Source organism: Anguilla rostrata, chromosome 11 (assembly GCF_018555375.3).
Source record: "Anguilla rostrata isolate EN2019 chromosome 11, ASM1855537v3, whole genome shotgun sequence".
Classification (NCBI taxonomy): Eukaryota; Metazoa; Chordata; class Actinopteri; order Anguilliformes; family Anguillidae; genus Anguilla; species Anguilla rostrata.
Window position 1 is genome coordinate 25,725,041 of NC_057943.1, and position 23,369 is coordinate 25,748,409.

Genomic DNA, 23,369 nt, shown 5'->3' on the forward strand with positions numbered 1-23,369 from the left:
GCTAGGGAAAATCATTGCCTATCACTGAGACTGACTTCAGGCCCTGGTATAGGCCAGAGTGACTCATCAGTGCCAGTTTTGACCTATTCTGAATACCTTACTGAGGACATGGCCTTAGGAGAATCAGACAGGAGACCCTTGGTATGAATCCATTAATTTCCTTGTCCGATTCTGTGCACTGAACAGGCTGGGTTCATACAGGTCCAACTGGTTGCAGAACTGGTCAGAAAGTGCCAAACAAGTAGGATTGCATTTGGCAGATTGGCACAATCTGAACTAGGTACTACACCCTATCTCCACAAGACACGATAGGAGAAGTCCATGATGGCAAATATCCATCCTTTTTAGTGACTAATATGGAAGATTGTAAGGGAGCTTTGCATAAACATTTACTACACAATCAGCCACAAAACACACACACACAGTAAGATGGGACACAAAAACACTTCGTTAAGGCTAAAACAAGATCATTGTACTTTATTTTTTCCCCCCAAACAGATTTTATTCAGACATCTAGAATTCAGTGTCTCAAACACTTCAGGTGTCCAGTTTCTCACACCCCTCCCACACTGCCCCCCCCCCCCTCCCAAAACAAAAAAATCCAAAATCCCAAAAATAAATCACTGTACAGACAATACCCAAAACTGAGGGGGAAAAAAGAAAAGAAAAAAAAAACTAAATTTAAGCAAGCCTGTCAACATCGATTTCATCAACTTACACTTCTAAAATGATTTTTCACATTATGTAAGATTAAAAAAAGAACACAAGTTAGTGCATTTCATTTCATTACACAAGACCACTAGCTGCTCTTAGTAATTAATTAATGAAAAGAATGACAAAATTCAAAAAAAAAAAAAAAAAAAACATCCCCAGTGATTCAATTACTTATTTACTGCATGGCTGTAACCCAAGCAACACATCAAGTATATGCTTAACTGAAGTCTCAAACCATATATGAATATGCTATTTCACACAATGCTTTCCCACTGTCATTCCACTCACTAAGAAGGGTATCACCAACCTGACGGCATTGGGAAAATAAAATAAAAGAAGCTTCGCACATTGGATTACAATAAATAAGATTTAAAAAGCAAGAGTAAATGAATCAAACTGTAGTACAGACCCTTTTCCTCATAGCTAGTCGGTAGTCAGTCTAGTATTCTAATTACAGCACCAACGACACACCAAGCTTGTCGTCTCGCCCCCTACAGGAGCAGAGGAGGAAAAACAAACAAAAAAATAACAGTAAGTCGTCGAGATGATAGAAACGGTCTTCTGTGTCTGCACTGGCTGCGGCAATTACATATCAGAAAACAGACATTTTGGGAAGGGCAGGAAGGTACATGTGAACTGAAAATACAAAGCGTTAAGTCGACTGGTTCTCACTTTCAAATTTCCAATTTCCACCGTTTTCACAACAGTTAAGGGTCCCTAGTGCAATCGGCTACTTTCACCCATTGAGTCTACCGTTGGCGCTGGGCATTTTGAGACTGTACACTGTGGTTCAGTGATAGAAAAGGCTCTTTCCTACACTGATGCATAAGAAAACTAAAGCTTTGCATTTAATGCAAAGTCACCTTTTATACCATCTTATTCACGAAACAAACTGCATACACAAAATCCTTTCCAAAAAGCCATCAGCTTCTAAGACACAAAAGTTTTGGTTTTCTTGTGCAATGAAGAATAAAAATGCAAACCCCTTTTTTACAAGTGTTAGTTCCTGTAAATGGAAAGGATGATGAATCCACCCCCTCATCCTAGCTCAAATTAAAGGCTGTTGTCACTGCCCCAGAAGAACATCTGTATTTGACTGCAGTTGCTAACTGGCAGCATTCTTTCAGGAAACCATGAATAAAACCACAGCTGTGGTTATGGATTAACCTCATTTGGTTTCCCTCCTCATCCACCTTTAAGGTGGTGGTCACTTCAAACCAACTTTCTCTACAGACCTTGTACTACAGTCATAAATGAAAGAAAACAAAACAAAAAACATGGGTTATCTTTTGCCAGGGCCAGAAGTAAAAGTTTAGCACAAGTGAAACTTAAGATCTCCAAACAAACATACATACGAACAATGATCCCAAATCAAACCATTTCATCAAGCTGGAGGCTACCGACTGATGGCTACGGGCAACTTAACAGGCAGGCTAGCAAACAAAACAGGAAGCGAAAAGCCTTAACAGATTTCTTTATATCCAATCCAATAACAGGTAGGTGTCTGTGCATGTGTTTCCAGGGGCAAACAGTTGGTCAAGTAGGACTGTCAAAAGACTTTTGAAAGGTAAAAAAATGCCCAGTGAAAGCCCTTCATTCAAAGGGGGTGCAGTGTAAAACAGGGTATAATTGTTTCCCAATGCCAGATATGACCAAAGCAACCAAAAACCATCCTTCCAGATACATATCGCAGACATTTTAAGACCATGTTTCAGAAGAACCACCAGGCAAATGCAAAGGTTGAAGAACTCCCCCTTTCCTACAGTGAGCTACCACGGGAAGTTATTAATAGCAAAGCCGTTTCGTCTTTAATGAAGGGTGCGAGCTGTGGAAGTGACTTGTGCACCTGCTGTGGGGGACAGAGCGGCTCGGTTTGGGGTGGGGAGGTCTAACGAGGGCACCCCAAGTTTACTACATCACAGGTCGCTACCCACGACACACACCTGTTACAGGTCCAGCTCTGTCAATGGGCCCGACAGCACACTGGGAACAACCGACCCTGACAACCAAATCTCAAAACCAGTATTAGAGAGGGGAAAAAAGGAATTCCATTAAAACACCCCAAACCAAACCAAACCAAACACTCAAAACCTGGGCATACCAGACCCAGACCAGCTGGCCTTAACTCTCACACACATGCACCCTACCAATGAGCCAGTAGACTCCCTCCCCCCCTCCCCTCCCCTAAGGTACCGCCCACAGTGGTCACAGCCCCAGAGCAGCAGCCCGCTCCATTACAGCAGTTAACAGATTGAGGTGTGCAGCAGCTGGTGTACAGTACAGACTGGTGGATGACTGGACTTGAAACGCGCACTGAAACACTGCAAGTATACTATCAACACTACTGCTCTGCAAGTTATACTGCTGTCCTACTCTGACAGAGGGCAAGAGTGTAAATGAGGGAATCAGGAATCAAATTTACCGATTTAGCGACACACCTAGCCCCCTTCCCAAAATCACACATCCCGCCTGTACTCTCTCTCCATGCTCCCCCAAAACTCACACATACAGAGGTGGAGTCCAAACAAGCAATGCAAAGAAATGAGCAGAATATGGGTTTAGACCAGATGGGCAAGTTTGGGAAAAGCAGCTTTAAGCACTGATGCAACTGCATCAGCCTCCGCTAGGTCCCCACCCTCAGTTTCCGATACCCCAACCTCTGGCATTAGGTTGTCTCGAAATGTGACCCAGGCGTCAGGTAATTTTAGGGAAGAATGTTTAGGTTTCCCTTCCTTTTGATGTTTAATATCAACGCCTATTCTCGCTGAAAACCAAGCCCGACCCAAGCGTAGCAGAGCATGACGGCAGGCGGGGCTCAAACTGGGTCCCGCCCATCACACTGTCCAACGCGATCGTCATCTAGGCCCAACACAAGTTTACCACCAGGCCTTCAGCTCGCTCCTAATGAAAACCCATGACCCATAGCCATAGCCATCAGTACAACACCAAAACACAACACCAGGCCTACTAGCAGACGGTAAAATTAGCCTGCAAACGCTTGATTTCTTGCAGCTGAACAAAAAAAAAAAAATTAAATAAATTAAAAAGGTAAAGAAAAATAAAATTCATAGTGGATGATGCGTCATCGCATGTCAAGGTTTTTGAAACGTATGCCTCTTTTTAGCATATAGCGTTTCTTGTAGCCCAGCAGATCTTTCTGCTTTTGATGGGAGGTTTTCCCAGGGCAATGGTACCCCTCCCCCTCCCTCCCTCCCCCCCACAATCACTCACTCTCCCACAAACAGACAAGACAAGAAAAAAAAAAAAAATCACAACTAAAATCACAGCGCTCAGCTGAAGGAAAGGATCCATGGAAACGCGCGAAACCGAAATGATTTCCTCATCCGTCCGCCCTCTCCTTCAGTGCAGGGATTTCATTTTCTTAAACATTATTTTGTTTTTGTCTGTTTTCCTGGAATGTCCCAGTCCACTTCAGTCCAACCCCCCAGGGAGGGAGAGCAGTCACTGCTCTTTTAGTTTCTTTTTTAACCCATTAATATATATTCATTTTTATATATATTTATATATTTACTTATTTATTTATAGGTTTTCTCTCCTCTTTCATTCATTTGTCCTTTAGTTTTTTTTTTACTTTGGCGATTGTGGCGGGATGTTCTGCTCTTTTCCCGAGGGAGGGGGCGCCCCCTGCGGGGAGCCGCGGCGGGCGAAGGGGGGCCGTCTCTGGTCCCGCACTTTCAGGCCTCCGGCTCCCGTCCTGGGGGGCCCGTGGGCGCGGTGGCCCCCGGGCGAGTCGCGGGCCGGCCGGTTCTCGCTGGCCTTGCCCTCCACGCCGCCGCCGCCCCGCTCCGCGGGCTTCTCCTGCCGCTCGCCGGGGCTGCTGCTCGCGGGGGCGGGGTCCTCCGCCTTGTTGACGCGCAGCTCGCGCAGGGGCTGGGAGGCCGGGGGGGCGGAGCCAGAGGAGGGAGGGGGCGGGTCCTTGGGCGGCCGCTGGCATACCTCCGCGTAGCTCAGTTTGCGGGGCTCCTGTAGTAGGGGGAACAGTGAAGGGACAGAGAGAAGGGAGAGAGACAGGGGACAGAGAGGGGGGCAGTGTTAAGATAAGAGGAACAAGCAAAAACAAATTACAGAACAGAAAAAAAAATTTACATCGAAATGGAACTTACAGTTCCTCTCAACACTAAATAACCATTTTGTTTATTAAAAATGCCCAATCATATTCATCATTGCCGAAATCTCTATCAACACTGGAGAGAGCAGGCAAGAATTGTGGGAGCCCCATCAACCAGCAGGGGACATCCCGTCATTCTGGCCAGCCTGAAAGCTCCCTTCCCTGGGTAAGGCTCATGCCCATAGTGCATCGCACCGTGACGCTGTTCCAGACCCATCTACACACTAGAACATCGTTTAACATTTCACAATAAAGCAGCCTGTAACTGATATTCAGTGTTACACTGGCTGCAGCAGCTGCGCAAATTCATGCAGTTTAATGGTGGAATTACAGGATGTGTCGGGGCAGGAGCCGCGGTGGTGGGCGGGGCCTGGGTGGGCGTGACGGTCGCGGGGCCAGCTGGGGCGCGTGCAGGTTTGGTGCTGGGAGGGTGCTGCGTGTGGGCTGGGGGGGCGGGGCCTGAGGAAGGGGCTGCAGCGGGGGGCGTCTCTTTTGACACAGGGGGCTCCGCCTTTTCCAGTTTCTTCTCCGGGCGGCTTGCACTGCTGAGAGCAAGAGAGAGAGAGCAAGAGATGAATATGATGCAATCGTTAACCTTCCTTTTTATTTTTCATGTAATTCCATAACTGATTGACAATTTATCCTAATTTACCATATTTTTATTATAATTCATATTCTTAATTTTTCAGGGGGGTATTTCAGAGAGCTGAATGGACAGTGACAGACTCATTGTCATTCTGGTGTCATTCTTAAAATTGAAACAATTTGAAACAACTCAGGCATTCACCCCAATAAGATTTAACGTGCTTCAAAATGTCTAGTTTGCCGGTGATCTCACGAAACTCACTTTGTGAAACACCTGCATGGCATGACATACACGACCTACAACTTTATGACTCATTTAAAAAGGCTGGCGCCGGCTGGAGTATTTCAGGCTAAGCCCTTTTGCTCAAGGGTGCCAGATTTGGGAGGAGGCCAGGGAACGACACCTGGAACCTCTGCATCGCGGCACCCCCCACCTGCTGCTACGCTCTTCCAGGGAGAGAGGGAGAGAGACGCGGGCGGAGGCTAACGTCACCTGGAGGCGGGGTGGTCTGAGGCGGGCGGGGCCGGTTTGCAGGCCGGCTGGGCGGGGGTGGAGATGCGGATCGCCTCTTCAGGGATGGCGGAAGACCCGACGGCAGGCTCTTTGGGCACGTCCGGCTGCGGGGGGAGACAGGCAAACTGAGGACACGGCCCCCCAAGGGAACCAAACAAAATGACACAGCAGCGTGCATGACCCCAGTATCCCACAATCCTCTGCAGCGTCCATGTGACAATATGCACTCTGAAGGAATGGACTCACTGTGGACAGGCGAGTAAAAAAGATGGAGTAGTCACCCAAAAACCAAGAATGACATCATAGGGACTTGGGGAAAAACTGGATCGCCAACCATCACAAAGCACCTCACATCAACCTCATCCCGTCTCCCCCCCCCCCTCACCTTCTCCTTGTTCAGGCCGCGCACCACGTCCGACAGGCGGTTCTCCAGAACGGGCTCCCCGCCCTGCGTTCTGACCACACAGCCGGGCAGTGGGGGGAAGCTGGACGTTGCCAGGTCAAATTTGGGCTGTTGAACTTTGACCTCAGCTAGTGGGAGTGGCCTCTGTGAAAGAAAAGGGGGAGAAGCTTGTGTCAGCCCATTCTGTGCCAGACAGTCTCCTCCATGTTATGCTCTGTAAAGAGAGTTGTCAGTACACAGCCCACTCAAACTCGCAATATTTTTAAAATACTCCCATTTTAGATCACCAAAAGCAAAACGTGCATATTTTAGTGTAGCAAACCTTCATAAAACCGTGTAAAGTAATGGATAGTCAAACTTTGAATGGTATCTTTTTATGTAGACTTACTTATGTAGACTTACTTATAAACTACTTGTCATTTTTAATTAAACCTGACAATCTGTCCAGCTGGAACTGAGGCCCTCCCTCCTCCGGGTGGCGCTACAGTTGATTAAGTGCCACCCTGCTGGGCTGCTGGTCAGTCTGGCGCTGGCACGGTCAGGATTCAGTATCATTTTGCGATAATGACGCGTGTCTATGGTGTCGTTTTCAGACCCTCAGATCTCATAATCTTACCGCTCATCGGGTCAGGTATCAGGGATGACAGCTTTTGGGGGGGTGGGGGGTAAAGCAGGAGAGAGAGGGGAAGAGAGGAAGGAGAGAGAGGGAGGTAAAGGAGGAGAAATCCCAAAGCCACCGGACCCGTGACAGCCTGCAATCCCTCTATGCGCGATGGTTTCTCATCACCGGGTCCAGCTGACACCAAGCTGACTTCGCGAATTACCGACCAAGCAAACCGGGTACCGGCTGTCTAGAAGCTTCCGCACCGACATTACAGCAGCCCCAGACTACACTACCCAGGCTGCCAGTGAACATGCAGGTGAGGCCCAGTAGCTGTTTGTATGAGCTCTATTAACGCTCCAAATGAACAAATACATACATTTTGGAGCGGCACAACTAAGAACCTACACATTTTACTGCAAAACAGAATGTCTAAGTACACCTATGTATTTTGTTAACCTGAACATTTTATTCATTAGCAGTGGTGCAGTAAAGAGAATTCAGGCCATAAATGCAGCCTACAAGCCAAGGCAGCCCAGCACTGCTGTAGTGTGTGAACCAGGCGAGGCTGTTCCCACCTCAGAAGCAAATTCTCCCCTTCCTCTACGGCAGACGAGCGAAAGGGGAGAGACAGTAAGGACGGTAACGAGTGCGGGCGGGGTTTCAGTTACCGTGGTGCGGTCATCGTCCCTCTTCCTCCTCATCCCCCGGAACGGGCCCCTCCTGCAGAAAGTGTGTCACAATGCGGTTTAGAAACAGGGCCACACACCGCAACGTCCTGACAGCAGATCAACCCCCAGTTTCTTGTGCAAAGAGACGAGGTCAAACAGGCCAACTAAACGCTTCCTTTCCTCCCTAGGCCAATGGAGCGTTAGTGGGCTCTGGAGCGGCCGAGGCTCGCTGCTGGACCATGGGGCACGTCCTCATACGGGAAGGCAGTGTCGCAGCAGGATGAGCCACCTAGCAGGCTAGCAAGCTGAGTGCATCTATCAGCGGGAGGCCAGTTCTGTTATTTTCAGACCCTCAGATCTCATAATCTTACCGCTCATTGGGACAGGTGATGGGGGCGACAGCTTTGGGGGGGGAGGGGGGGGTAGGGACGGGGAAGAGAGAAAATGAGGGAGAGGAAGATCAGAGAGGGTAGGAAGAGTGGGAACCCAAAGCCATCAGACTCCTCGTCACCTTGAGTCCCTCTATGCGCGATGCGTTCTCATCACTGGGTCTGGGGTCACGTCAAACTGACGGGCCACCATACAGTACGCTGGCTAACAGTGCAAGTGGGATTGGTGGGTCAGACACGGTCCCCACAAAACAGAAAACCAATATTCCCTAACACACTGTCCCCACAAAACAGTATTCTTCCAATACACACTGTCCCTACAAAACACTGAACTGTTTTGCCAAAACATATTAGGGAAAAGCAAACGAAGAGTTGCTCTCAGAAAAGTCTATAAGCAACTCAGGAAATAATTCTGTTAAGAAAATGCCAATTAAGCCTGTTATTTTTATTATTTTAAGCAGACGTAAAGGTGCACTTTTTGCCGTTTTCTAAACTCTTTCTAAGCATTTTACTTCGGTTCTATGTCTGGTTGCGTTTACTGTGGATTTATGTTTACTACAAAGGTCTGCACATAGTTCGTACCTCTTGCTGTCTGACACTAAATATTGGGCAGAAATAAAATGGGGAACAAAAGGACTGACCTGCCCCTGCCGGCCAAACCGCCATCCTCGCTGATCTCAGGAGGCGAGAGGTGGGCGTCCCTGGAGGGGAAGGAGGGGCTCAACTCGGGACCACCGGTGCGTGGGGGCAGGGGGCTGCGGGCCCCCGAGGTGCCGTCCACCAGCGGAACAGGAGATCCGGAGGGCGAGGCCAAATCGCTGGTTCTGGGCTGAGGCTTCACGTGGTTCCTGTTGATGCAGGAGGAGGAGGAGGAGGGGGGTGAACACAGTACTCGACATTGAATCAGGCCTGCTGAGGGTCACAAGGTCGTTGCAGTTTAACTCCAGACCCCCCCCCCTCCCCCCGCCATCTCCGCTATCGTCAGGAGCTGTGACTGCAGACTGGCAGCACGTCGAGCCGCTACGCTCCACCCAGGCCACAGAAACTTTGGAAATGAGTCACCGGGTGATAGAAACGCCACTGAAAACAGAAGAGCATGCACTGGGGATGAACAGTGCCGTGCGCAGTCTAGACAGGACAAATGGAAAAATCAGTCCTCTCAAAACACTATTAACGCAGAGTCAATTTAGTGATACAGGGTCGGCCATTTCACATTAGGACAGCCGTCTAGGCTGCGCACGCAGTGGCTGAGTGTTAATTCATGCGTTTGGAGGGATATGAGGCGTTAGATAAGTCTGGATGAAATATGGTAAATAATAAACATGATTCGAAGCTACTGCAAGCAGAACCATTTCACAGGGTTTATCGTTCGAGTGGCAGAAGACAAACAGATAGCGGCAATAATTACCAGCGACTCGCTGACTCGAACCACTCAAAGTTTTGCTGAGGAGAGCAAGGTCGTTTGATTGGTTCTCACAAGTCAGTGTGCATGATAAGCGCCAATTACAAAGGTGCGTGAAGCCTTGCTTTCCCAATGCCAAAGTTCATCTTCCCAAAATGATACATTCATATAGAGCCAGTTTGCTGAACAGATCCTTTGACAGCAGCTTTTGAGAACTGTCAGCCAAAAAATGGCAGAATGACAGGATCATGTGATCATGTGATAGTGAAGCTTTTACAGGGCTAATGTAATATTTTACACATACTATGTTACAAAGCCCTTTCTGTCTCTTGTGGCCAGTTCACATTCTCTGGCCAATCCAGGCCGAGTATTCGAGATTCCCCTGAGCTCCCCTCACAATCGATTGACAAAATACGAACAGCACCACTAATTGCATAACATTTGGACATAAAAAAGTGATTAGTTAGTCCCAATAAATTATGTTGGTACAGGATAAACCTACCAGACCGCAAGGGTCACCAAAAAAGGAGGGGGACATTGCTGTGTCTATTCTAGCAACACAGAGCCATTTTCATAGTAAATACAGACGTGTTTGGCACAAACAACTGAAGCAACAATCAGGACTGTAAAGTACTGCCAGTTTATCAAAGAGGTCAATTAAACTTAGGTTCCAAAAATATTCCAGTTATACTCGTAAGTCAAAAGAAACAAACTAACAAATACATGTTAAACCGGGATTTTGGCTCCCAATATAAAATAAGCACTTGCACTGTGCTCCCAATCTGCTTGCAAAAACTTGTCCTGCATACAGTACATACGCATCTATCAATCACTTTTATGGCCAAGTTTATTTAAAGCTCAGCGCAGTTTTAAGAGGATCACACAGGTTTAATGTGTGTGTGTAACCCAAGCAGAAGACCTGGCTTCACAGAAGAGCGTTTCTAATCGAAAGGGTCAGAGTCCTTCCCTCCCCCAGCGTGTGCACCCGACGCTGGCTCGGTCACATGGGCAGAGCGGACTGTGAGCGAGACGTCACGCTCGGCTAAACCTCGCGGACTCGCGCTCTCTCCTGATCAAATCAACCGATTGGTTTCGCGCGTCTGTCGTCCCGGCCGCACCAACGCTGTGGAGGCATCAGCCCCAGAAAAGGGAAAACCAGTCAAAGCCAAAGCAAGTTGGGTGGGGGAGTTAAATGAACACCAAATGAAGGTCATGATGAAAATGATACAAGGGTGGAGGAACATCTGGTGGAAGTACCTGAAGGCATTTAGTACATTCTTTCTGGAATAGAGTGGAGCACTGTGGGGATTTTGGGAGAGAGAGAGAGAGAGAGAGAGAGAGAAACAGGAGGGGGTTGGGCATGAGGGAAACGGAGGGAACCAGTTATTGGTGACGAACAGCACATTAGCTCCAAGCCTGCCAAAACCCTTCATGTTTTCAACTCATTAAGAAGCATGGATGGCTATTCATGAAAACGACGCAGGGTCACTTAACACACCCAATCCCACATCTCTGGCTCAAAGTCGTAAAGGTGCTGCATGTTCTGCAGGCAGTTCCCCGATTAGGAACGTCCAACCTTAAATTTCAGGCCCGTCCCAGTCCCCCCTTTCAGCTCAGGAGAGAGCATGCGCACGGGCCGGGGGCTTTGGGAGCGTAAGGGCGGAGGCAGCCGTACCGGTTCCGGCTGAAGAGCCTGCCGGTGCTCAGGGAGCTGGAGTTGGTTTTGTAGTGGCCGGGAGAGCTGAATCCATTGACGAAGCCGCTGTTGGGAAAGGGTGCCTGTGGGAGGAAAGGGAGGAGTTAGGGAATTTATCCTGACAGGCGCACACCCTCAACCACGGACAGACAGACAGACAGACAGCTGCACTCATGCACACGTACCTTTCAACTGTCATGGCAGAGACCAAGTGCTCCTTCTTAATAGGCATACCAGTGCAATAAAACCTAGGAATGCTCCAGGCCACTTTAGTGTTCAAGAACAAGAACCAAATTTTTGGTCCTTTTAAACAGGCCACTTGCACCAGGAAACAAAAAATGTATTCTATTCAAAAATGAATTCTGCTTGACCTTCAATCTGTTTTGACCAATTTCTCCAAACTATCAATTACTACCATTGCTACTAGATCAGTGAAACGCAGCGATTCAATAATCCAGGTTTATAATTCAATACCTTTAGGTGGAAAGAGGGGGGCTCCCCAGAGATACAATGAAGCGGAATCCCATCCATCCCCCCACCCCCTCCAACACACAGACATGCAGACACACGCGGAATTAGATTCCAGTGAGACAGGGGGCCTCACCAGGGGGGTCTCGAAGTACGGCGTCGGGGAGGGTGTCCATGTCGGGGGGACCATTCCGTAGAGGGGGTACTGCTGCTGAGGGCTGTACACCTGCTGCATGTAGAGGGGCGAGCTGTACTGGGACTGGGACTGCTGGGAGTACAGGCCAGAGTCCAGGCTGCGGTAACCGTTCTTCGCAAAGAAGGTGTTGATGGCCTTTATCCTCGCCTGGTGGGGGGGGAGCGAGCAAAAAAGGGGAAGAGAGAGGGAGGGAGGATGGGGGGGGGGTAAACAAGAGTGTGAGAGAATACATTTTACATAGCACTGCAGTTATACTTTGTACGCTTCATATAGCAAATGCATTACTTCATCATCTTGCCAAAAAACTGCAAGGAAAGTAACAGAAAGAAAAAAATGAGAGGGAAGGGGCAAGAAGAAAGAAGGGGGGACGCTATCACTGCAGATACAAATCGTATCCCGTCAAGATGGCAGACACCTCAACCTCTCTGTCAAAAGGGCTTCTACAACTAGTTTACCTAAAACAGGCAGCAGAAACCCTGCGCCCAAGCGGTGGTGGTCGGGTCTAACCGGCCAATCACTGAGGAGCTGAGCAGAATACGAGTCACAGAAGCAGGAAACAGAGGAAGCAAACAGACGCCACCACAGCGTCTCCCCCGATGACATAATTATATGGTCGGTAGGGCAACACTCCCTCAGTTGAAGGCGGGGGTGGGGTTAGACTGAGTACATAAGGGGGAAAAAAGACACTGATAGGCTCAGGTGCGTCACATGGGCCGACTGGATCTGCCCTTGGGGGGGGGGGGGGATACTCTCATCCAGTAAGAGGATAAAGACAGCTAAAGACCCTCAAGAAGTACACAGTGTAAACACAAGTGTGAAGCAGACAATCACATGGGCGGAGGCGGGTGTTAAAATTTCTGCCCTCATTAAAAACTGGTATACATACAATAGGTATAGGAGGCTGGATGCATTACATGCAATTAAATGTGTTTACAGAATTGAACCACTATGAGCACACTTCAAATATATCCTTCAGAACTATGTAAGGATAAGTCTTTCTTGCAGACTTCTAATGGGTTTAAAGAGAGTAAATCCAATCCTTATTTTACAGCACATTGTCCGAGTGTGTTTACACAGTGAGATGCATTCAGGCAATACGAGTTGGAAAACTAGATCCTTTTTTTGTTTTTAAGCAAAGAAAATTTTTTTTAACAACAGGGACATGAGATTTCCATTTCGGAGCTGTAAAGTCTGACCAGTTGGCTCCCATTTGCAACATGGTTGACACCATGTCAAACAGGAAGTGATGTCACTACTCACCATGATTGGCTTTCCCTGAAATGTTTTGACTTCTTCCCTTAAGTATCTGTATGCCTGTGTGGGGGTTCAAAAAGTAAAAAGATTAAGATTCCTCTCAACAGGTTTTTAGTCCACATCATTCTAAACAAATTCAGCAACATATCACAGTATTAGGTTATAGTAATTTACCAGATTTACTAAGAGCACACTAAGAGCGCAACATGGCAGCAGGTGGCTCACCTGTTGTGCGTCTGTGTCCGACTGGAATGTGATGTACCAGTTGTTATTGTGTGCGAACTCCACGCTTATCACCTTTGGACAATTGTCATTTTTAAAGAGAGACTCCACTTCCTGTAAGGGACGGAAGAATCCATTGGAATTAGATTAAGGATGGTAACAAGAGAGCGGAATATCTGTCCCCACCCGATTAAACCCTCTAAAGGCGGCTTCGCACCATCTAAACCCACAGGAAAAATACTAGCAGCTCAATGCACGGTGAAAACTATTCCAATTTGAGACATTATTTTAGTGTGAAAAGGTAAAACGTGAAATGTGAACTTGGCCCCGAGAGTGCAAAATTCGCGCAGCGAGGCAGGCCCCCCTACCTCCACGGGCGTGGCTTCGGGCACCTCCCTCAGGATGATGATGCAGCGCTTGTGATTGGGACGCACCTTCTCCCCCTTCTCATCCACCTGGACCATGGGCGTGGCTAAAGGCACAGAGAGGAGAACCACGTTCAGGTGTGCAGGCTAACCCTCCAAGCAAACACTGAGGTCCCATTTTTGGCCCTGTCGTGGTTATCTGTACAGAGCTGTTCACGCTCACAGAGGGGTGCTGGCTGTGTTCTCTTCAGGAATATCCCAGCTAACAAAATGTTCTCACAATATTACTGGAATGTTTTCTCAATGTTATAACATAGCTACTACAAGGCAGCAACGTTGTGAGAACGTTTCGTGTTAGCTGGGGTGAACACAGTCGGCTGTGCGAACAGAGAAAAGGTATTTAACCCTTTGAAAAGTAGGTTTTTGGAATGTTCTTTCAACATTCTAAGTCAGTGTTCTACAACATTACTTTCAATTACCTGAGTGATTGTTACATCAGCACTACAATGTTCAGTTAGGAACATTTTTATCCCATTTTTGTGATCTTACACAGACCAATTTGTGTTTTGTGAAGTACAAATTATACGTAACCACAGACAGGCTCGATTCACAAATTTGACACGCTTGGAGTCTTCAGAATGGCATACAGAAAGTTCATGGTACAGACTCCATCTCGTGTAGGCACTTTCCAGGCTGTGTGTCCGTGTGTCTCACTCACATCTGAGCACATCCAAGATGAGGCCCATGTCTGTGGTCAGGGTTTTGATGCCCTCCATGCTGGCGATGGTCCAGATGGGGATGAACTGGTCGCTGTCCATCTGAGAGATCAGGTAAAGGTCCTTGGACAGGTTCTCCCTGTGGAGGGGGTACATGGGGCAAAAATGAAGGCGGGTGGGCCTCACATCACAAGCTGTGCAACATGCAAGACCTTGAGGGACTCTATTTCTGCACTAAGCCAGAGGGACGAGCGCTCTCACCGGGAGAAGCACGACTCCAGCTGCTTCTTTAGGGATTCACGCAGGGCCTCAACCGAGATTGGCTGCTCCTCCGGCAACTGGCCTTCTACAGACAGAGAGAGATGGAGAGAGATTAAATAATTAGTGAACAAGAACACAGAAAATTGAGAGAGACTCCCCCCCACACACACACACACACACCACACACCACACACAGCCATGAGGACATTAACACAAACCTGAAGTCCCAGGTGTGAGGTGAGATGGGATGTACCCAAGGTCCGGGACGGGGTCCATGCCATTAATTGCGTTCTCTGCGGGTACTTGGGGGCTGCCATCCGTGAGGCAGGAGAAGTCCAAGGGGAGGGGCTTGCATCCAGGGGCAGAGCAGTCCGAGTATCCTGGGTGGAGGGAGAAGATGAGTCAAGGTGGGGGCAGGACTCTGACTTCACTGTGGTCATATAAAGGCCAGCGGCCAAAATCGCATAACTGAGTGGGCCTGAACACAGTAACGTGTAAAGACACAAAGATAAAGGGGAAAAGTGGTCAGGATTGGATTGTGAGGCGTCACCACACCAGACTTCCAATGTGTCTGGATCCATCAATCAGAAACCCCCCCTGCACAGTAAACCCCAGGTTCTTCCACAAACACGTCCTCTCACCTTCAGTGATGTCATCCGGGGAGGGCACTGTCTGGGGCCAATGAGAGCCTTCACTGCCATCGGCAGGTGCCTCGCTGGGGGCTGCAGGGACCTCCTGCCACACTTTAGCATTGGGGTTCAATCCTGCTCCCTTTGAGGTGACCTGAAATTGGAAACACACGGGCTTATCTGACACTCTTCATATTAGCTGAAATTGCACTGCTGATGTCTTGGGATAGAACGCTGCGCTGCCACTGCTAGAACTACAGGCCCAATCACTACAAGAAACTGCAGTTTCTCAACCAGCTTCTTCAATTTACAGCCAAAAGGATGAGTAGCAGTTACTACTAAGACAGCAGGTACAACCCTACAGCTACTTCTGCCATTCGCCATGTTTTAAGGTCTAAAAAAGAGCCAGTCATAACAACACGAACTCGCAACTTAGGTGTATTTGCTTCAAAGACCTGTTTGCAAGATATTAATTTCTCTTGCAATATTATTCAGGAATTTCATTATAGTGCTTACAATGGATACGATTAAAATCACCTCCCAAGGCACTGAACGAATCCCAGTTTGTACAAATCACTCAAAATAGATTAAAAGACAGTCATCAAAAATTAGCCTTGCTGGTTGGTCGTTTTGTCATTTTTACTTCCCGAAAGTGAGTAAGTAGAAAGCCAAAATTCTTGCAAAAGTTGACGTTGTTGCAATTCTTTCATTGATATTCAGATTATTATGTTCAGCAGGTAGCAGATCGAATGACATCAAACCAGCCTCATCCACAGTCATGACACAGTAAACCATGAGCATATTACAGATACGTGCCCTTCTTAACTCATGTAATAGATAAAGAACTAACCAGAGCAGTGCTCCCTAAAGCCTCTTAGAAAAAGCCTTCCACAAATTAATTGTGTCTGTCTACTGCTTCATTTCATAAGTGAGGTCTGAAAATAATATTTTCTGTCAAGACTTAGTGGACAAAATAATTGCATTTTAAATATACATCATATACGTGGGAAATAAATTATAGTACACTAAATGTAATGTGCAAACATGGCTTTTGGTATCTTGGTAAGTGCATCTATCGACCAAATTAAGGCTTGTTTTCACTTCCCTTCAAATATAGCAGCGTTAATTAGCATGACTATAATACCCTGCAATTATAAATATAGACATGACTAATTTAGTATGATGAAACGGCAAAATAAAACGGACATTAAATTTTTTAAATGTCATTAGTGGGGGGGAAATAGTAAACGACAAACTAAGATAATAATTCACAATAAGAAAATAGCCACACTGCACACAGCAGAAAAGAGGAGAATAAAATTAAAAATATACCGACTAAATGGCAGTTTAAAAGATTAACAGACTTTTAAGATGAGCCCAGTGTCTCGGGCATACACACATTTGACGGGAACTAATACATTTAAAATCAACTTTAGAACCAAAGTTAAGTTACGGATAGAACAATTTTACCAATAGTAACGTTTTATTCCAGTGAAATAATTCTGACAGATACACATCAGTCAGTGAGAAGGTACTAGAACACATCACTTGCATAAGAGCAGAGCCACCTGTGAAAAACTAATTCGGCTAAAACTGCGGGTTAACAGACTCAGACTCTCACTGCCGTGAAGTAAAGTTTATGCAACACTCCCATACATAGGAGATTTGCGGCTATTAATAAACAACGTCCCTGCAATCCTATAGGCTCCACGGCGTTTTAAATAGCCCCGCTAATAGTTCTGCTATCACGGCTAATCTTATTACGCACAACAGACTCAAACACAAACAGAACATCCATGTGGCACATAAAACTTAACTACTACTGTCCCTAATAGAAACATACCATTTATACTTTCCTGACAAAAGGACAATACAGGTAAAAGCAACGACCAGCAAAATGTTTAATGCAGTGACTATAGGTTATCATTCTGCAATGCGTTGCCCCGGGGAGAAAATGATCACACTAAATAGCACAATCTTGAGTTGATCGTTGATGTTTTTTCTACTGATAAGACAGAAAACATGCCATGTAGTTACAGACATCAAAAAACGGATTTCTGTATCAGCAGGCGCACGGAGCACATGGGCTCTCACCCAGTGACCCGATGACGTAATCTGTCTACAACGAACTTAAAGCAAATAGGACGACCCAGTTGCTAGCTTCGGTTTGTAAACTAATTGGGCGCTCTGCCATAAGTCGTATAGTCCGTCCATCAGTTTCTAACCAGGGTTTTATCTGTTCAGAAATAACGGTGTATTATTTGCACAGGAATTTAAGAGAGAACTCGTGCGCCGCCCGCTAAGATAATCAGCTAGCTAGCTCTGTCACATGGCTTCCCCCATTCAAGTCGTCGGAGTGTGAATGGCCGTCACCGTCGTACTTATGCTTGTATGCATTTAAGAAAAAAAAGCCTTACCTCGACGAATAAAAGCATTCTCGTCACACCAATGGCTTGTCCGGTTTGTGTTCGTAGTGTCCAACGTTATAAACGGTCTAAAGGCCTTTTAAAAGTAAATTTTAGTGTGGCCCGATGGAAGACGAATATTTCCCAAAAGCGTGCGAGGTAAAAAGGCGCCCTCGATGGCCCTTAGGACGGCCTCTCATTCGCTCATTCATTGCCTCCGCCTCCCTCCCCCGTCACGCTCACAAACATACTTATCTGCCGCTAACTAGCTCGCTACTCCACTTTTAACACACTTGTTCGCTACCAAACAAGTGCCCCGCGTTGCTATTGGCAGAGAGCAAAGTCAATCTGTGGGGTTTAGAGCGCTTGGTGGATTTGAGACTTTCGAACCTTAACCCTCCCGTCCTTACACACTGATCCAGGATCAGTGTCTGCCTTTCGGATAACAGAGCCGCTGGTGATTAAGGGCTGGATTAACTGTTCCTAAATCGGCCGCTGGGAGTAAATCTCTGAGCGCGCGCTTGCGCTGCCGCAGCAGTTGTTTCCGGACTTTAATCCCCACCTACTCGGCATGACTGTCTAATGCCAGCAGCCGAGCACATGGTGAAGAGCAGACATATCGGCCGACACCGGAAAACGGCGACAAGTTTCAAAGCGAAAATAAAGCCCACGAGCTGCATGCACCGAAGTCCCTGGGATATCACAACCGTTCTTTTGCCCTGTAAAATAACACGTGCATAAACCTGGAGCCAAAAGGGCGACTTTCAAGGTTAAAATCACTAGTTATCAAACCTCATATCTCAGGAACACCAGCTCGAATTTACGCCAAGTATACCAATCGCCTGCTCTCCCAGGCAGTAGAGACGGATAACATTTCTGCGAATTAAACAATTTATCCAACGCCCAGGTTGATAACGAACTTGCTGTTGCACTGTTTGCCAACTTGTAGATACTCTTGACACAACAAAATCCTGAAAATGACACCGCCCGACACATACATTACGGGAAGCCAACTCAAAGCAAATATTTTATTTAATATTTGCGTAAAATTAAGAAGAGACTTTGGCAGCCCTGTCTATCATTTCTGTGCCGAGAGGGTGTCTGTTCAAGCCCTGGCACGCGGTTTCTGGAATCGACCTTGCGGTTTCTTGAATCGAACGTCCGCTTACTAAATGAGAACACTGCATTAAACCTTAAATAGGCTTTAGTCTTCAGGTTTTTGAATTTTCCTGCTGGAATTGTTAAAACTGGATGGATTCGCTAAATGTAGATCTCTAATCCATGGCAGTGTAAAACAAGTATGGTTCAAAACTTCAAATACTTATCTAGACTAGAGAACGAAGAAAGTATTTGAATATCAGATTAATGTAAATGCACATGCAAAGTACATAGTTAAGATGTAGAGGGTATAAAACACATTTTCAATATACAGGCTTTCATTTTGCCATTAAATTGCATTTCTTTTTTCAACATAAATACACTGTTCCTTACAGAAAACATGGGATTTAGCATGCCCTGCTACAAGTAGTTTCCTATTATTGTGTGCAAGTAAGTCATCTGTTGTTCCAGACTCCAGAGCATGTAGAGGTGAGTGTGAACAGAATTCTCTAGGTAAACATTTACACGGCAGTTTTCATAACCAAGGCTGCTTGTATTTTTGATTACATTACATTTAAACTCTTAACAGATACTCTTATCCAGAGCGATTTAGAGATTACATTGTTACATACAATCAATTTATACAGCTGGCTATTTCACCAAAGCAATTCAGGTTAAACAGCTTGCTACAAAAGCAGTGCCCCAGCTAGGACCCGAAAGGCAGCATCCCATTTTGGAATCAAGCCCGCAACCTTCAGGATACAAATCGAGTTTCCTAACCATCGTTCTACACTACTGCATGGTTTTATTTTTAATTCGGGGTACCTGTAAACCTGTTCCAGTGTGTGTGCAAGCTGTATCTGCTGTGTGAAATCGCATGGAAGTAGACAGGTGTGCTTTTTTCCCCTCCTCAGCTGCTCATCTCAAAAGATGCTGCAGATGTAGTCAGTATCCCTGTCTAGCTCAGAGGCTTCCAAAATGAGGTATGGTGACCACCAGCACCTCTGAAAATGGGAAAAATATTTCCCCTCTAAGTACAAGTATCTTATATTTCCATATTTAACAGTCTACATTTCATATTTTATACAGACTTCAGGATAAAATAAACACTGCCAGATTTACACACCTTGACAACTTTGTGGTCATTCTAAATAGTAAATAAAGAAGCCATATTGTACAAAAATAGACATGTGATATAGATAGGTGATACAATGACATCACAGCTATATACATCCATATCTTAGTGTGTTATATAGTGATGACTACACTGTAGCCCAAAGGATACAGGGGGTTCCTTAGACACAGGGGTGATTCAGGTGTCGTTTTGTGAGCTCTGGACCCTCAGAATGGTACAACTGACCCGTCAGAGAACTTGAAAGTTGCCACCAGGGTAGTGGGGTCAAATCCCACTGCTGTCATAACCTTGAGCAAACTATTTTATCCAATTTTTGCACTAGACGTACCCTGCTGCAGACCTGAACAGTATCAACAAGGCGAGTTGTGCAAGTCACCCTTCGTAAGGGCATCTGGCCAAGCACATTAATAATAAATAATGAACAAGAGGCAGACACTTCAAATGTGATCTCAAACAGCAGATCCTGAACATCATTCAATCATACTTTTGAAATTCTGCATGCAAAATTAATGTACTGAGGGGGAGCAGCCGTTTTTGTGCAACATGACAATTGGGTGGGCGGGTAAATTAACTAAATCTATCAAGGGAACAAACTGTCACCAAAACTTCCACCACCCAGGCACATATCATTCATTGAGCAGACAGTTCATTTGAGATAATCAAATTCATGAGGATGAATGAAAAGAGAATTTAGCCAAATCTCTCACCACCTTTCATTAAAAATGGCCAAAACAAGAGAAGCATGACTATAACTAATACCCAAATATCATCTTTTCACTAACATGTGACTTCAGCTTTTTATGCAAGGACAAAAGATAAACTACAAATTACATTAAAATATAATTTAGGATATCTAACCAGTATGGTAATAACCTCCACCTCAAATCTAAGCTGCTTTCTTGGTGATAACGGTGTCGCAGAGTTGGCACAGCAGTGTACTTAATCGGCACTTTAAACATTCACTTGTATTGCCAAAATAAACCATCAGGAATTCGGCCTGTACAAATGTTTGCATTCAAACGACCCAAGTATATTTCACAGACGACATGACACCCTTCAAGGACGGCAGGGCGGTGGTAGAGGCCACGCGCTTTTCCTACTGCACGACCGCAGGAGTGAAATTAAAATAGCAGATACTGCAAAGCCTGTTCTTTCATATTCGGCGAAGATTAAGCTTTAGTCCAAATGCGCTGCGCACTGCCAAAGTCCGCTCCTGCTTGGTGCTTAGGTACGCACAGAGAATGAGCAAGCAAACATAACCATTCACACTCAGACTCGGTCAATCTCTTATCTCCCCTGACTACAGACAGATCGCCGGCTAAACCAGGCTGACAGACAACGCAGCTGCGAAGTTGGAGAAATCACGAAGAAACAGACAGCATGTATGCTAGCGAAGTATCCCTACGGACACAGGGTTGGTTAAGTCAAGTCAATCAACATACTGACATGCACGTTGCATATGCAATATTACTCCAATTGCACGCAGTGTGCACACGATTGGTTAAAAAACGTGTCCGTGAGACCAGTGTCCATACATCCGACAAAATATGATTATAGCTCATCAGCTAACCGGCACAGTACAAAACACAATGTCCCTAGCAATACCCCTGCGCATTTGTAGCAATGCGGGTAAAATGCCGTAGCCGGATAGGGCACTAGCTGTCTTGCTTCTGTTGCTATTCCTGATAGCAAACTGTCAAGGTACAGCCCGACAGCGTGTCGCCATTTGTAACGTGTAGACTACGTTACAGCTAATGTTAACCAACTGACGTTACAGGCCTCGTTAATGGCTAACTGATTAGCTAGGCCTTTGCATGCTTGCGGTTAACATATGGAAGGTTGATTTAGAGATTGAAATCAAAATGGTTTTGTAGTCATATGACTGGCATGTCTGACCGGTAACCACGCTGCTTCAAAAAAATCAAAATCGATTTTGCTGTTGCTAAGGTTAAGGTAAGGTAAATGTTCATAAACGTAGACTGCCATTTTGGTAGCCGGTCTAACTGGCTAGGCAGACGGATAATTAGATATTGTAGCCTGTAGCTAGCAGCTAACGGGCTACCAGTGTTAAGAAAACGTGCATGAATAAGCCCCCAAGCTAGCTAACAAGCCAGGATACCGAGAGTCCGGTGGATTTATATTTTAGCTCGGCTAACTTGGGAGCTTGGCATGTATAAACACCTGTAACGTTACATTAACTATGGCACACTGCAAAACGTAACGCTAAACTAACGTGATAGCTAGCAGGTAAAGCCACGACGTAAGTTAGCTAGGTAGTCAATAGAAGCTAACAAAACATACTTAAAAATAGCGACTATAGAACAAGCGAGTGATCAGTGTTCCGACCTAGCTAACGTCAATAACGTTAGTAGCATAGACTAGCGAAAATAAAACACGAATTTGTCGCCTGTAACCTCTGCTGGTTACCCCATTACAAACTAGATTAGGAGGCTAGTTTCCATTTCGTGGAAACCGGTAGCTTAGCTACCCAACGTTGCGTTACAAAAAACATGAGTCTCAATGAGGGTGGGGGCAGCGTGGTGCTATTCAGCGCAAGGCCCAAACTCACCATGCCGCCTTGGTCTCCGCCGGTCTCGGGTGTTTGCTCCCCCTCTCCTTTGGTGTCCGGTCCCGGCTCAGCCTCCTCCTGCTTCGGCGGATCTATGTCCTGCTCCGAACTCATCGACCGCTCGAGACTCACTATTCCCCTTCGTTCGCTCCCGTCTCCCCGCTTGCCGCCCCTCTCCTCCCCTTACCGGGTGAATTCAACAATCGCTTGTCTTCTGTGAGATGTTTTAGTTAGCTACACCGGCAAATAATGAAGAAAACTCGACAGTGGCGAGAACAAAACTCCAGATCTGGCAAATATTTGGTTTGTCTTCGATACTCCTCCCAACGTTACTGAACCGCGGAGTGCATTCCTGGTCGGGCGATCGAAGCGGACACAGGGGACACGCACCTTCCCCGAAAGTAAGCGCTATGACAGACACCACGCTCGCAGTCCGCCACCTTCCCGACTGGCAGGGCGACCCCTCAACGCCCTCTGTAGGAAACGTTCAGCGTGTTGTCTTATTTCCGGTTCCGGTTCATCAACTGTTCAAACCACAGAACGAACGGAACGCTTCCTTCTGTTGCCCAAGTTGCAGAAACCAAATGGCGTCCAGTGCAGCACAGCTCTCAATGTCTCCATAGGCTACAATAGAGAAATGCATGCCTTTTTATAAAAAACGAAGGGGGTCATATTTTCAACAACAGTTATAACAGTGATTTTACCTGACGCGATACAATAACGACGTTACAGTTGAGTTGTATTACTCATCAGAGAGTCAACACTAGACTCTGGTTGTATTGAACACGTCATGATGACTAGCTATGAAATCCTGTAAAGATCATCGTGCAGAGGTTGCTCCATGAAAATCTAACCTAATGTACTTGGTGTAGCTGCATCAAAGGAAAGTGTATAAGAAAACATACTATTTAACATTTGCATTAGCTAGCAGTAATGCATTTGGTGAA

General features: G+C 46.3%; 1 protein-coding gene across 4 annotated transcripts; it reads right to left on the minus strand.

Annotated features, from left to right (window-relative positions):
* Positions 1-462: 462 nt before the first annotated feature.
* larp4aa (La ribonucleoprotein 4Aa) lies at positions 463-22,888 on the minus strand. Of its 4 annotated transcripts, none has more exons than XM_064299006.1 (17): positions 22,423-22,888; positions 15,228-15,369; positions 14,805-14,966; positions 14,587-14,671; positions 14,328-14,464; positions 13,613-13,716; positions 13,248-13,358; positions 13,029-13,082; positions 11,709-11,915; positions 11,084-11,187; positions 10,666-10,707; positions 8,648-8,854; positions 7,618-7,669; positions 6,328-6,489; positions 5,922-6,046; positions 5,175-5,385; positions 463-4,698 (listed from the first exon to the last, which is right to left on the minus strand). In XM_064299006.1, the coding sequence occupies exons 1-17, from the start codon at positions 22,534-22,536 to the stop codon at positions 4,303-4,305; spliced, it is 2,415 nt and encodes an 804-aa protein (XP_064155076.1). In that variant the 5' UTR covers positions 22,537-22,888; the 3' UTR covers positions 463-4,302. The 4 variants fall into 4 exon arrangements, with proteins under 4 accessions (XP_064155076.1, XP_064155075.1, XP_064155079.1 ...); XM_064299005.1 differs by having other exon boundaries at positions 5,175-5,388; XM_064299009.1 differs by lacking the exon at positions 22,423-22,888 and adding an exon at positions 17,633-21,768 and having other exon boundaries at positions 5,175-5,388.
* Between the last annotated feature and the right edge of the window lie 481 nt (positions 22,889-23,369).

Excerpts from the sequence above, each read along its gene's own strand:
- larp4aa (XM_064299005.1), bottom strand. The coding sequence starts at position 22,536 with ATGAGTTCGGAGCAGGACATAGATCCGCCGAAGCAGGAGGAGGCTGAG. Across the intron at positions 14,672-14,804 it reads CCTCACACCTGGGACTTCAG|AAGGCCAGTTGCCGGAGGAG; the intron begins GTTTGTGTTAAT and ends CTCTGTCTGTAG. Across the intron at positions 8,855-10,665 it reads AATGTACTAAATGCCTTCAG|GAACCACGTGAAGCCTCAGC; the intron begins GTACTTCCACCA and ends CTGCATCAACAG.